This window comes from Rattus rattus, chromosome 16 (genome assembly GCF_011064425.1).
Source record: "Rattus rattus isolate New Zealand chromosome 16, Rrattus_CSIRO_v1, whole genome shotgun sequence".
In the NCBI taxonomy this organism is placed as follows: Eukaryota; Metazoa; Chordata; class Mammalia; order Rodentia; family Muridae; genus Rattus; species Rattus rattus.
The window spans coordinates 3422313-3434809 of record NC_046169.1 but is presented as its reverse complement, the minus strand read 5'-3'; the positions used below and the strand labels follow the sequence as shown (position 1 = coordinate 3434809).

Here is a 12497-nt window from a genome sequence, read left to right as displayed (position 1 = left end):
TCACCTGCATAAAAAATAAGAAAGTAAAAGTAATTGTTTGGTGCGTTTAAAAAATGGTTTTGGGGAGGACTAGGGATGTATCCCAGGGTAGAATTCTTGTGTTGAATGTAGGCCAAGGGTTCAAATGCCCTGCACTTCAATTAAAGAATTGGGGGGATTATGATGCAATTTTAGATAAATAGATAGATAGATACGTACATACAAGGGTACATAGATAGATATATAGATACATGCATATATAGGTATATAGATAATGGATACATACATACGTATACACATACATAAATACATGGGAACATATATACATATACATATTTCGGGGAAAATCATGGCCTACATGTTAAAAGATGCTTGTATGGGTGCTTAGGTAACGGATCTGTGTATCGTAAGTTGCCATCCTCCCCAAAATGGTATTTTTTTTTTATCAAATGGTCATTTCTGCACCCCCCCCAACAATTTAGAACGATTATAACCTTCAAAACAACTTACATTATGCACACACTCACGTAGGCTGCTTTTGATCTTGTCCGAGTTAGTACGGAGATGAAGTCCCAGGAGCAGAAATGGAAAATGCTTGGAACGCACTGGCCAACAACGAGAAATGGAGTAACAACCTGAGGGTCACGCTGCAGTTCCTCATCAGCCTGTGCGGGGTCAGCAGCGACACCATCCTTCTGCCCTACGTAAGTGCCACCCAGACTTCCAGGAAATCCTGCAAATCACTTTTGGGCGCTCATCCAGGTGAAGCACAAAAACTCCTGCACCCACCCAGCACAGACTCCATGTCAGGAGCACCTGTCAGCCCCTTGGATTAAGCTGCAGGACACAGATGCCTGTGAACTGAGGATTATTTTCCTGACAGTTATCAAAGCGTCCTTTATAAACATCACCAGTGTGAAAGAGGTCAAGTGGAGAAGTCAGTACTAACAAAAAATGCTTCTGGTTTGGGTATGACATTATTGAAACGAAACAAAAACACGGCAGACCTGGGATTTTCTTTTCTTTAAAAGAAAAAAAAGGGATTTATTTACTTTTATTTTATGTAGATGACTGTTTGCCTGCATGTGTGTATGTGCAGCACATGCATGCAGTACTCATAGAGGCCAGGAGAGGGCGACAAATCCCCTGGAACTGGAGTCATAATCCTGAACTGTCCTGGAGCACCTTAGAATTGAACTCTGATCTTTTGCAAGAACAGACAGTGCTCTTAAACAAAGAGCCATCTCTCCAACCCCCAATTAGATTTTTCTTTTCAAAATTACGTGATAGGAGAGAAAGCAAAGCGGATATATCCGTATGGTATATTCTGTTTTCACTTGAAGATGGGAGATCAACCGAATAACAGCTGTTCCTAACAGGCTCACTTGGCTTCTCTGTGTGGTTTGGGAGTTTATGACTTCCTGTTGTTCTGAGCTGCCTCCGCCACACTGCAGCACAGGATCATGGGGTTAGACATCAGGGCCTACAGTTACGTGACACATTGTTATTGTCATTTTTTTTTAAACCTAAGACTTTACAGACAGCTAAAATGTATTTGTTCCTGAGGACAAGGAGGAGAGGAAATGTCTTGGTTACTACTCTATGCTGTGAAGAGACACTGTGACCAAGGCCACTCAAAAAGAGAACATTTAATTGGGGCTGGCTCACAGTTTTAGTGGGTCAATTCATGATCATCACGGTAGAAAGCAGATAGGCATGGTGCTATAGCAGGGGCTCAGAGTTTTACATCCTGTTGCATGGGCAGCAGGAAGAAAGGGAGAGACATGGGCCTAGGTTTTTAAAACCTCAAAGCCTGCCCATAGTGACAAACTTCCCCCAACAAGGCCACCCCTCCTGATCCTTCTCAAGCAGTTCTACCAACTGGGGACCAAGATTTCAAACCTATGAGCCAACAGGGGCCGTTTTTATCCAAACCACCGGGGAGGGGGACTATATTCCCTTTTTAATAAAAATAACAGTTATTTTCCCAGAGAGGATACAATAAATCATTTTTGTCACTGGACACCAGTAAAATCTTGCAATGTTTTTGCCTTAAATTAACTCAGGTCACCCCAAAAGTAATGTTTTTCTAATTAAGCCCCTCAAGCCAGTACCTGTGTCGTGTGGCTTTACCCCCAACAGTTAGATAGCAAAAGTCAGTTGTCAGGTGAGCAGTACGAGATGACAATGTGCCCCACGATGACGGGGTGCCAGCCCGACATTCTGATGGAGAATTTATCCCCTCCCCTTTATTCTCTTTTTTTTCTAAGATTAAAAAGGTGGCAATTTACTTGTGTCGGAATAATACCATCCAGACCATGGAAGAGCTCCTCTTTGAGCTGCAGCAGACAGAGCCGGTGAACCCCATTGTCCAGCACTGTGACAACCCACCCTTCTACCGGTTCACAGCCAGCAGCAAAGCCACAGCTGCTGCTTCAGGTAGGGATGGGCCACCTGGGACCACGCCCTGTCATGCCCCTCACTCTTGAGTGGCTCTTACTCACTGTTCGTTTTCCTGGGAATGCGTTCATTTAAGACACTGCTTACGAAGAGGTCTCTGAGACCCTCAGCACATTGTAACTGGATAAACAAATGACTTCGTAGGGATGATCGTGAACAAGGGGCCCCAGTGGCTTCCCCGCCACAGGGGGTTAGTTCACTTTAGACTCATCCCAACCTGGACACTGTGGTCTCGTAGGAATTTCAGTTCTGAACCTACAGTATACTTTAATGGACTCTCCTTAGTAACAGTCTCCTGGGATTGACTAGAATACTCCATGAAAACCTGAAACTTTTTGAATGCTGGCATAATAACCCCATGTGACAGCTCAATGCATGCAAACTTTGCTTATTATTTTTTAAGAGATTTATTTTTATCTTATGAATATTGCCTACGTGTGTGTGTGTATGTGTGTGTGTGTATGTGTACCATGTACATACAGTACCCTTAGAGGCCAGAAGGGGGCGTCAGATCCCAGAACGAGAGTTGCTGACCTGTCATGTGGATATAGAGATCTAAACTAAGGTCCTCTCCAAGAGCAGAAAGGGGTCTTAGCTGCTGAGCCATTTCTCCCGCCCTGACTTTGCTCACAGTTATAAATATATAAAATATATAACATTGTGTGTTAGGGATACATAAGGCAGAAGTGAGTTTCGTGTTTAACCTTGAGCCTCGGCCCTAAGAGCGTCCTATCGTACATACACAAATATTCCAAAATCCAAAAGAGCTGAAGTCTGAAACCTCCTGACCCCATGAATTCTGGATATCAGATGCTTACGGACTTTTATTGCTGTCAATTCTATTTCATTTCATGAAATACATACTACTCCCCTCAAATTGCTTAGAGCTTCCCTTCGATTTACTTAATATCGAATGTCTTCCGCCATGTCTTTTCCTACTCTCTTGTGCTCTCTCTCGAGCCTACTTAGTGAAGTGGGGTTTTTTGATTTGTTTTGTTCCGTTGCACTGAGACTCTAGCCTAGGAATCAGAATTCTTCTTGGAATTCCTTTCATACCAATAGTTGGATAATTCCTGGGCCCATAACACAAAAAGTGAGAGATATGGCATAGCCTGCCAGTGTTGAGGAAGGAGAGCAAGGCGGGGCAGAAGCCGAAGGCTCCTTGGCAAGCCCCTGTCTCAGCGCTGGCAGTAAGAGAGTCATTCACAGCGCAGCAGACCTGCCCCGCGGAAGGTCATGACCTGAGGCTAGAAACATGTAAGAATGTTATCGCTTCCTTTTATGTGGAAGGAGGAATTTGCCTTGACCCACACAGATGTCTAGAATTCCACGCCGTGGACTTTGAGGCCGTTGTTTAGAATGTCTGCGGTTGTGTAGAAGATGCAAAATCTGCCAAGCACGGGATTTTACAAGAAATCCTTTCCTGAGTTGCCTCCCACCTGAGCCCGCCCCGTCTGCGTGCTCTGTCTCTGATGTCTCCCGATCCCTTCTGCAGGAACCACTTCGAGCAGTAACACTGTGGTTGCCGGCCAGGACAGCTTCCCAGACCCCGAGGAGAGCAAGATACTGAAAGAATCCGATGACAGGTTGGTGTGTGGCATTGGCCTGATGTCCGCTCTGTTGTTCCACAGGACACTATGCAAAGGCACCAGCCTGAGTTAGTCAGGTTCCTTAACTCATAGGAACTGAAGCCGATCTTTATGCCTAGGAACACCGACTGACATTTTTCCCAAAATCAGGGAGTAAGGCATCCTTCTGGTGCCTGAATCCTACTTAGACCTGGGCTTCATAAAAACCACTGGTTGGAGGCGGGAAAGGTGGCTCAGTGGTTAAGCACTGTCTACTTTTCAGAGAGGCCAGCCAGGTTCTGTCACCAGCAACCCCCTGACAGCTCACAACCATCTGTAATTCCGGTGCCAGGAGATCCAAGGCCCTCTTCTGGCCTCCATGGGTACTGGGCCTCCATGTTAATAAAACATGGTGTGTTTTATAAAGACCAAGATATGTTTTGCAGAGCTTGGTATGGTGTGGTGGGAGAGGGCCCTTACTGAGGCATCCCTCCCCCAGAGGTGCCAGCCACACAACAGGGGTAGTGTAGAATAGAGTTTACTTGGGGGCATGGGAAGGGGAGTTGAGAAGGGAGTAGAAAGAGAGGGGACAGAGAGAGAGAGAGAAAATATATATATATATATATATATATATATATATATATATATATATAGAGAGAGAGAGAGAGAGAGAGAGAGAGAGAGAGACCAGACAGAAACAACACATGAAGTAGCAGGGGAGGGGGTGAGAGAGAAAAGAGGAGCAAAGAGTGAGAGAGAGACAGAGAGACAGACAGAGACACACACACACAGAGAGAGAGAGAGAGAGAGAGAGAGAGAGAGAGAGAGAGAGAGAGAGAGAGAGAGAGAGAGAACGAGAGAGGCCAAACAGTCCCTTTTATAGTGAGTCAGGCTTACCTGGCTGTTGCTAGGTAACCGTTGTTGCTAGGTAACCATTGTTGCTAGGTAACCATTGGGTGGTGTGTAGAAGCAATGCCAACACTATGTACACATGGTACAGATACACGCAGGCAAACACTCATCTGCATACAATAAAGATAAATCGGAATAAAAAGCATATTTTTTTTTGCTAGTTGGCACAAACCATTTGAAATTAGAGGAGGTTTGGCTTGTTATACTTCCAAAAGGATAAAGCAGCATCGTCCAGACATTGTCCTTGGAATATCTTGTAACTGCAGTCCTCGGGAAGCCGAGGCAGGGAATTGCCATGAGCTTAAGGCTGCATTACAGTTCCAACCAACATCTCATCCCTATCCCTACCCCCTGTCTCAAAGGGACTTGTTTCTGCTTGATTTTGGCTTCCTAAGCATTATAGCAGACTCCTTTACATCTGTGTCATCAGCGAGGTGCAAAGAATGCCGTCTGGCATGTGATGCCTCTCCCGTGTCCTCCTGAGCAACTTCAAACCCCACCTGCTACGCACCACACTTCGTCAGCGGCCACAGGTGCTGTGCTGCTCCCCACCCCACCCCCGAGTACAGAAACCTCCAGATGTGGGATCCTTCCATCAGCCTGCTTTTACCTCGTGCCAGATGACGTTTAGGCTCGCACAAGCTGTTTAGAGCATTGCATTTTCAGTAAACATGATTTAGGAGCCTCGGGGGAAGATGGCGGTCAGCATTTATCTACCTTCTGATATTCCAGTTTGGCTTAGACTGCCCTGTGGCCTGACTCATAGGAAATGCGTGTGTCCTGTTCCATAGAGCTGCAAAGCGGGGACCCGAAAGACAGGCTGGTGGAGAACAGTTGAAGTTACTGAAGACTGTAAAGGAGCAATAGGATGAGGAGAAAATCAACTTTAGTAGTTACCTCAGAAATGAATAGAACCAGACCCTGTTCTGTGCTGCATTGTGACAGCTCAGCGGATGCAAATCCCTGTCAGGGCTTTGTGACGGGCACCTCGACACAATTGCCCTTCCCTGGCACTCCTCCATTTCTTTTCCTAAAACCTTACTATTCCTCCATGCACTGGCTGATTTCTGTCAACTGGACATAAACTAGAGCTGTTTGGGAAGAGGGAATCTCAATCGAGAACGTGCTTTCTTGATTAATTATGGATGTGGGAGGGCCCAGCCCACTGTGGGTGGTACCACTCCTAGGCAGATACTCCCAGGTTCTATAAGAAAGCAGGCTGAGCAAGCCAGTGAGCATCGCCCTCCATGGCCTCTGCCAGCTCTGCCCTGAGTTTCTTCCCTGGTTTCCCTCGGTGATGGCTGTGACCCAGGATATGTGAGCCAAATAAACTCTTAGCTCCTCAAGTTGCATTAGGCCACAATTTTTATCACGGCAATAGAAACCTAAACAAGACACTCCACATCCTTGCAATACCCACTGCTCCAGCAGGAAAGAAAAACTCAGTCTATTGTCATCCAGGCCTAGTCAGCAGAATAAAGAAACAGATCTGTGTTGGCTTGAGAAATTCCTGATGTCAGTGCACAGCCTTGGCTCTTTAAAGTATACAGAAATACATATAAGGAGCGGGATCAGATCTCCTATGTATCTTTTACGTAAACTGAGTATGTAAACCAATTTGGGTTACTAACGCTAAAAAATGTAATATAAACACACCACTTTGCCATATTTCCTCTGAGCCACGGCCCGGTGTTAGAAATGATGAATATGGGCTATTTTAAATGCTTGAGGCATCCAGGAGCAAGGCATCCTATGATCTCACCCGAAACATAGTAACAACATGATTAAAGCATAGAGCTGGGCTGGAGAGCTGACTCTGTAGTTAAGAACACTCCCGGTTCTTCCAGGGGACCTTTGCCTTCAATTCCTGGCGCCTACACTGCCGCTCACAACCATCAGTAACTCCAGTTCCAGGGGCTACAGCGCCCTCTTCTGGCCCCCAGGGGCGCTGCATGCATGCATGGTGCACATATATACAAGCAGGCAGAGCACAGACACCCATAAACAATTTAAAATACAGTTTTTTAAAAGCATAAAATATTTGCTACTGTTTTGTTTTCTTTAGTCACTTTTGGGATCCTCTGGATAAACATCTTGGTCACGGCCACAGAACTGAAGATCAAGGGCTTAGTCACACTGACATGCGGTGATCATAGATATTTACCAGGTGCATGGCAATATTCTGATATTTCAGGTCAGAATAGACATCCACTTAGTCTTGAACTGTGTTGCTGTCCACTCAGATATCACCACATGGACAATATTCCTGCACCGTCACCTCCCTGTGGTTGACACCAGACAAGTTGTTTAACCTCCCTCAGCCTCAGTTCCCCTACTTGTAAAGTAAATAATACTTATGTCAAAAACGAGAGGCAAACTAATTATAAGGAGGCTGGGCATCTGACCTTGGTGTAGCCTAGTTCTTTTCTGGTCATCAAACAACCCACAAGAGGGACAGAGGGAAAAGTCCTCACAATCACATGATCATGACATCCTCCAACTATCACATTCCTGAGCATTTCTAGGGAAAGTTTAATTTATCCATAGCCCCAGGTTCCTTATGAAATCTCTGTGTCACTGAGCAGGTCTGCCTGACCGCCGAGCCTGTCCCGTGCTCTGTGACTAAGGGAGCCGGGCCATTTAAAAACCGTGCTCAACTTCATCCCAAACAGATGTTAGCTTTTACCACCAGAGCACAATGTTATCCTAAAATACTATTCTCTCAAGGTTTGGGCTTTTACTTATGAACAGGATAGGACTTCTGGCCCTCCCCACTGAAAAAGGAAGTTTCAGATATATGACTGCCATAGTCCTTTAAGAAAAACGTAGCAACTCAGGTGGCACTGGTGTATAATCCCAGCACGTGGGAGGCAGAAGCAAGTGGATCTCTGTGAGTCTGAGGCCAGCCTGGTCTACGTGGGGAGTTCCAGGCCAGCCAGGGCTACGTGGTGAGACCCTCATCTAAAGAAAGAGGTGGATAAAGGAAAACAGAAAACAGCATCCTTAGGACTAAAGCGGTCCCCACCCCTGAAAACAGGAAGATCCAACTGTCACCTGTCAAGTCTGCCCTTGGGCCACAGCGCATTCACACGCGACACCACTTCATGGCTGTGCTTTGTTTTTGAAGGTTTAGCAACGTGATCCGAGCCCACACTCGCCTGGAGTCAAGATACAGCAACAGCTCCGGAGGGTCTTATGATGAGGATAAAAGTGAGTACCGGAGGCTGAGGGGTTCCAGCTGCACAGAACTCTTTACTATTAAAGGCCAAAGAGCCTGACCCATCCTGTGCGTCTGTGATCTTGGTGCTTTCCACGGTGGTGCTAAGCTGGCGAACGCCTAGCAGGAAGTTAGTCTTTGAAAAATATTGGGGGCTGGAGAGATGGCTCAACGGGGAAGAGCTCTGTCTGCTCTAATAGAGGACCTAGGTTCGGCTCCCAGCACCCACATGGGGCCTCACAGCTGCCTGCAGCTAAGTCTGGCTCCAACAGCGTCAAGGGATCTAAGATATATATATATATATGTGTGTGTGTGTGTGTGTGTGTGTGTGTGTGTGTGTGTGTGTGTGTGTGTGTGTGTATATGAATGATTGTTGAGTTTGGAACTGCCCTAGGAGTGATATGTTTCCAGCTTTGTGCATCTAGAGTCCAAGGGTGGATTATGACCTCCTATTGAAACTCCCCATGACATAGTCTCAGAAACCCTTGCTAATCTGGGAGATGGCTTCCTATGGGAATTTCATTAAGCCACGGGCAGTTGCGTAAACCAGGAATGTTAATGCACTTGTAGCTTTTCCCGGGGGCCCAGATAGCTTCTGTAAGTGCAGTCAGTATAAATGTAAGTTATCTAGGAGTTAAGGAAACCTGAGAAACAAAGGACACTCCACCAACCCGAGTCTGTGTTGTGGAACTTTCTTAAAGAATTGATTTTTTAAAAAGTATACATACAGAATAAATAGGAAAAATGCCAGCGGTAGCTTTAAATAGAATTGTTGCATAAAATGAAAATAAAACTAAATACATCCAATATAAATTTTTTAAAAAAGAATTGTTATATTTCTGATTGTTTACATTATGGGTGCTTTGCCCACACGTGTGCCTACGTAACGCCTGTGTGCAGTACCCGTGGAGGCCTGGAGGGTGTCATTCTCCCTAGGACTGGGGTTGCAGATGGCTGTGAACCGCCCTGTGGGTGCTGGGAATGGAAGCTGGATCCTCTGGAAAAGCAGTGGAGGGTTCAGTCCGCAGCCTCACATAGCGGCTGATAACCCTCTGTGACTCCACTTTCTGGAAGTCGATGACGACCACTTCTGGCCTCCTCAGGCAACTGTACACATGTGGTGTGAAGACGTACGTCCAGGCAGCCATGCAACACGCAGCCATTAAAGATATAAATTATTATATAAATTTAATTTGATCTTGAAGAGGTTAGACAGTATAGGGACAACTGCCCCTCAATGTGGTGGAGCGACCCCACTTGTCTGTCAGGAGATGCACAGACAGAAGATGCCGTACCCCAGCCTGCCAATTGCTCGGAGGTGTGTCCCTGTGTCCAGGGTGCAGGGTGGAATGCTGCCCTGTCTTGCAGAGATGGGCTTGGCTGACCTTAACTCCAATGAGCCAGCCCCAGGGCCATGTTCTTACGGCTCACCTAACCCGTGGTGGCTTCTCCTTCCCCCTCGTGGTCTCTCTCTGACCCCTAAGCACAGGAATCCTAAACCTCACCAATGTCTCTTCTGCCCAGGGATTGGCTGTTGGTGTCTTTATTTACCAACCAGAAATAACTTGGCGCCAAGGTATATGTGCGGACTCTCTCGTCTCTGGGACGGCCAGGTCTTGGAGGCCCGCACTTAGCGTTACAATAAACAGCAAAAGAATGAACCCCAACACCCTTACATCATTTCTTTTGATTTCTCAAAACGGCCATAAATAAATCAATAAATCGTGACATTCTATTCTCTACTATGCTCTTGTAACAGAGCACTGGATGAAGTTAAAAGAGAGACTAGAACATCCCAGTCAGAGGGATAGTAGGGACAGAGGGACAGAGGGAAACTCCTGAGGCTAGACCAAGTCTCATCTGACCATGTACAGAACAGCAAAGAATTCACTGTGTCCGGGGTGGAGCGAACAGTGGGGGCACGGGAGGCAGTTAGCCATAAGAGGGGCTCGGTAGCCTTGTAAGGACTCCTAAGGTCATCATGTAGGCTTCAGGATTCCTTAAGGGAACCTCTGGACACTGGACAAGGAAAGACACATGGCCAGTGTTTCCAAAGATGGCTTTCTGTAGAACATGGGGTGTGTGCATAGTGGGAGCAAGATGGCAGTAAGGAACCATGATGAGAGAAGAGAGTGGACCAGACACGGAATACAGTGACCATGGTAACAGAGTGGACTAGATACAGAGAACAGTGACCATGGTAACAGTGGACCAGATACAGAGAACAGTCACCATGGTAACAGAGTGGACCAGACACAGAGAACAGTGACCATGGTAACAGAGGAAGGTGGACCAGACACAGAGAATAGTCACCATGGTAACAGAGGAAACTGATCTAGAGACAGAGAATAGCAACCATGGTAACAGAGGAGAGTGGACCAGATGCAGAGAACAGGACAGAGCTCAGATAAGTGGTCAGATGGATGCAAGGGGTGTGTTTAAAGGCAGATTTCCCCAAATGTGTTGAAATGTCAATTTCATCAGTATAAAATAGGGAGGCTGGTAGTTAGTAACCATGACTAGACTCTTTAGGTGGAAGGTACACAGGACAGTTCCTGTCATGGTACCTGTCTGTGCCACATAGGACATTGCCTGTCATGGTACCTGTCTGTATCACACAGAAAGGTGCCTGTCATGGTACCTGTCTGTGTCATACAGGAAAGTGCCTGTCATGGTACCTGTCTGTGCCACATAGGACAGTGCCTGTCATGGTACCTGTCTGTGCCACATAGGACAGTGCCTGTCATGGTACCTGTCTGTGTTACACAGGATGGTGCCTGTCATGGTACCTGTCTGTGTCACATAGGACAGCGCCTCACACAGTACCTATCTGTGTCGGTCCTGGTGTTGTTGCAGGATGACCCTCAGGCTCTTGCTCTGTGCTAACTAGAAATATCGAATTGCATTTCTCTGCAGTGGGAATCATGATTGGACATTTTAAAGTGTATTTTTTCCTTTGCTGTATAATGAAGCACTACATATCATCAAGTAATTACATCATCAACTAATTGTAACTCACTTCCTGCCTACTGAGCTGTTGTATTTTGGCCAGCACACATTTGCAAGATTCTTCCTAAAAAACGCCAACTACAGTAAACATGAGTCCCTTTCCCCAGGAAATAAAGCAGCCATGTCCTTCTCACCCTCCAGATGATCCCATCTCTCCCTACACGGGCTGGTTGTTAAGTATTACGGAGGCCAAGCAGCCACAGCCTTTACCTATGCCGTGCACTGGAGGATGCTGGGCACCCTTGGTCGACTACCTCCCAGAGACCATCACTCCGCGGGGCCCGCTGCACAGGTGAGCCGGATACACGGAGGGAGAAGGGAGCTTTGCTTTGGCCGGACTTCTCTACCCGTGAGATGGGAACTGTCGCCTGGTCTCACTAAAGGAGCTTCTTAAATCCGTGTGACCTGGCTGACCAGCTCCTAGGATGTCAGCAGTTTAGTGAAGTCTCAGCCTGTCACCCTCTGAAGTTTTCCTCTGTATAGTCGAGAGACTAATTCAGTGCCACCTGTTAGACAGCATGTAACTTAAAGGAATGGGCTCACCCTCGATTTCTCTCTTTTCTTCAGTTCTTGTTGCTAGAATGTTCACTGTTCTGTGGTAAGACTTATGGAAGCTTCTTGTAGCAGGGCTCTGTGTTGTCTCTGGGGAGCTGGAGAGATGGTTCCACAGTTAAGAGCCCTGCTGCTCTTTAAAGGACCTGGGGACCACGGCCAGCACCCACCTGGCAGTTGACATGTCCCATGGGTGCCCAGTGCCCTCTTCTGGCCTCCGTGGGTACTGCATGCATGTGGTATACATTTAGGCACTCACACACAGAGTAAAAATAAATTAATCTTTTAAAGATTCTCTCTCCTTTGTATAAATATTTCTATCATTTTTTCAGAGATCCTTAGCAGCATTGAATTGTGACTTGACCTGTTGTTGTATTTTCATCTCCTGTAGACGTTTATGTTCATTTCCCTATTCTGTTGGTCAGGTGTAACATTGCTGTGATTTTTATGACCGAGATGGTGGTGGATCACAGTGTGAGAGAAGACTGGGCTCTTCACCTCCCACTGTTACTTCATGCTGTCTTCTTAGGTAAGACCGGATCTAAGGGGGATTCTAACCTACAGGATGACAAACATGCAGGGGCCCGGGCAGCGCTGGTGAACATCTTTAATCCCAGCACTCGGGAAGAAGAAGCAGGCAGAGCTCTGTGAGTTCGAGGCCAGCCTGGTCTACAGAGCTCCAGGACAGCCAAGGCTACACAGAAGAGACCCTGTCACATAGACATGTGCTTCGTTGAGTATCGGTTACACTGGGTTCTGAAATGAGTTCTTTCCTTTCTCTATTCATTTCTGTAATATGT

At 46.5% G+C, this 12497-nt stretch overlaps 1 protein-coding gene across 1 annotated transcript in view; it reads left to right on the top strand.

Annotated features, from left to right (window-relative positions):
* Nucleotides 1–12497, top strand: part of Fry (FRY microtubule binding protein) — a 237550-nt gene that overhangs the window by 153192 nt on the left and 71861 nt on the right. The window contains exons 33-38 of the mRNA XM_032886834.1: nt 537–683; nt 2250–2418; nt 3935–4025; nt 8047–8129; nt 11287–11437; nt 12123–12226. Coding sequence (XP_032742725.1) covers nt 537–683; nt 2250–2418; nt 3935–4025; nt 8047–8129; nt 11287–11437; nt 12123–12226 — 745 coding nt within the window. The remainder of the gene's footprint in view (nt 1–536; nt 684–2249; nt 2419–3934; nt 4026–8046; nt 8130–11286; nt 11438–12122; nt 12227–12497) is intronic.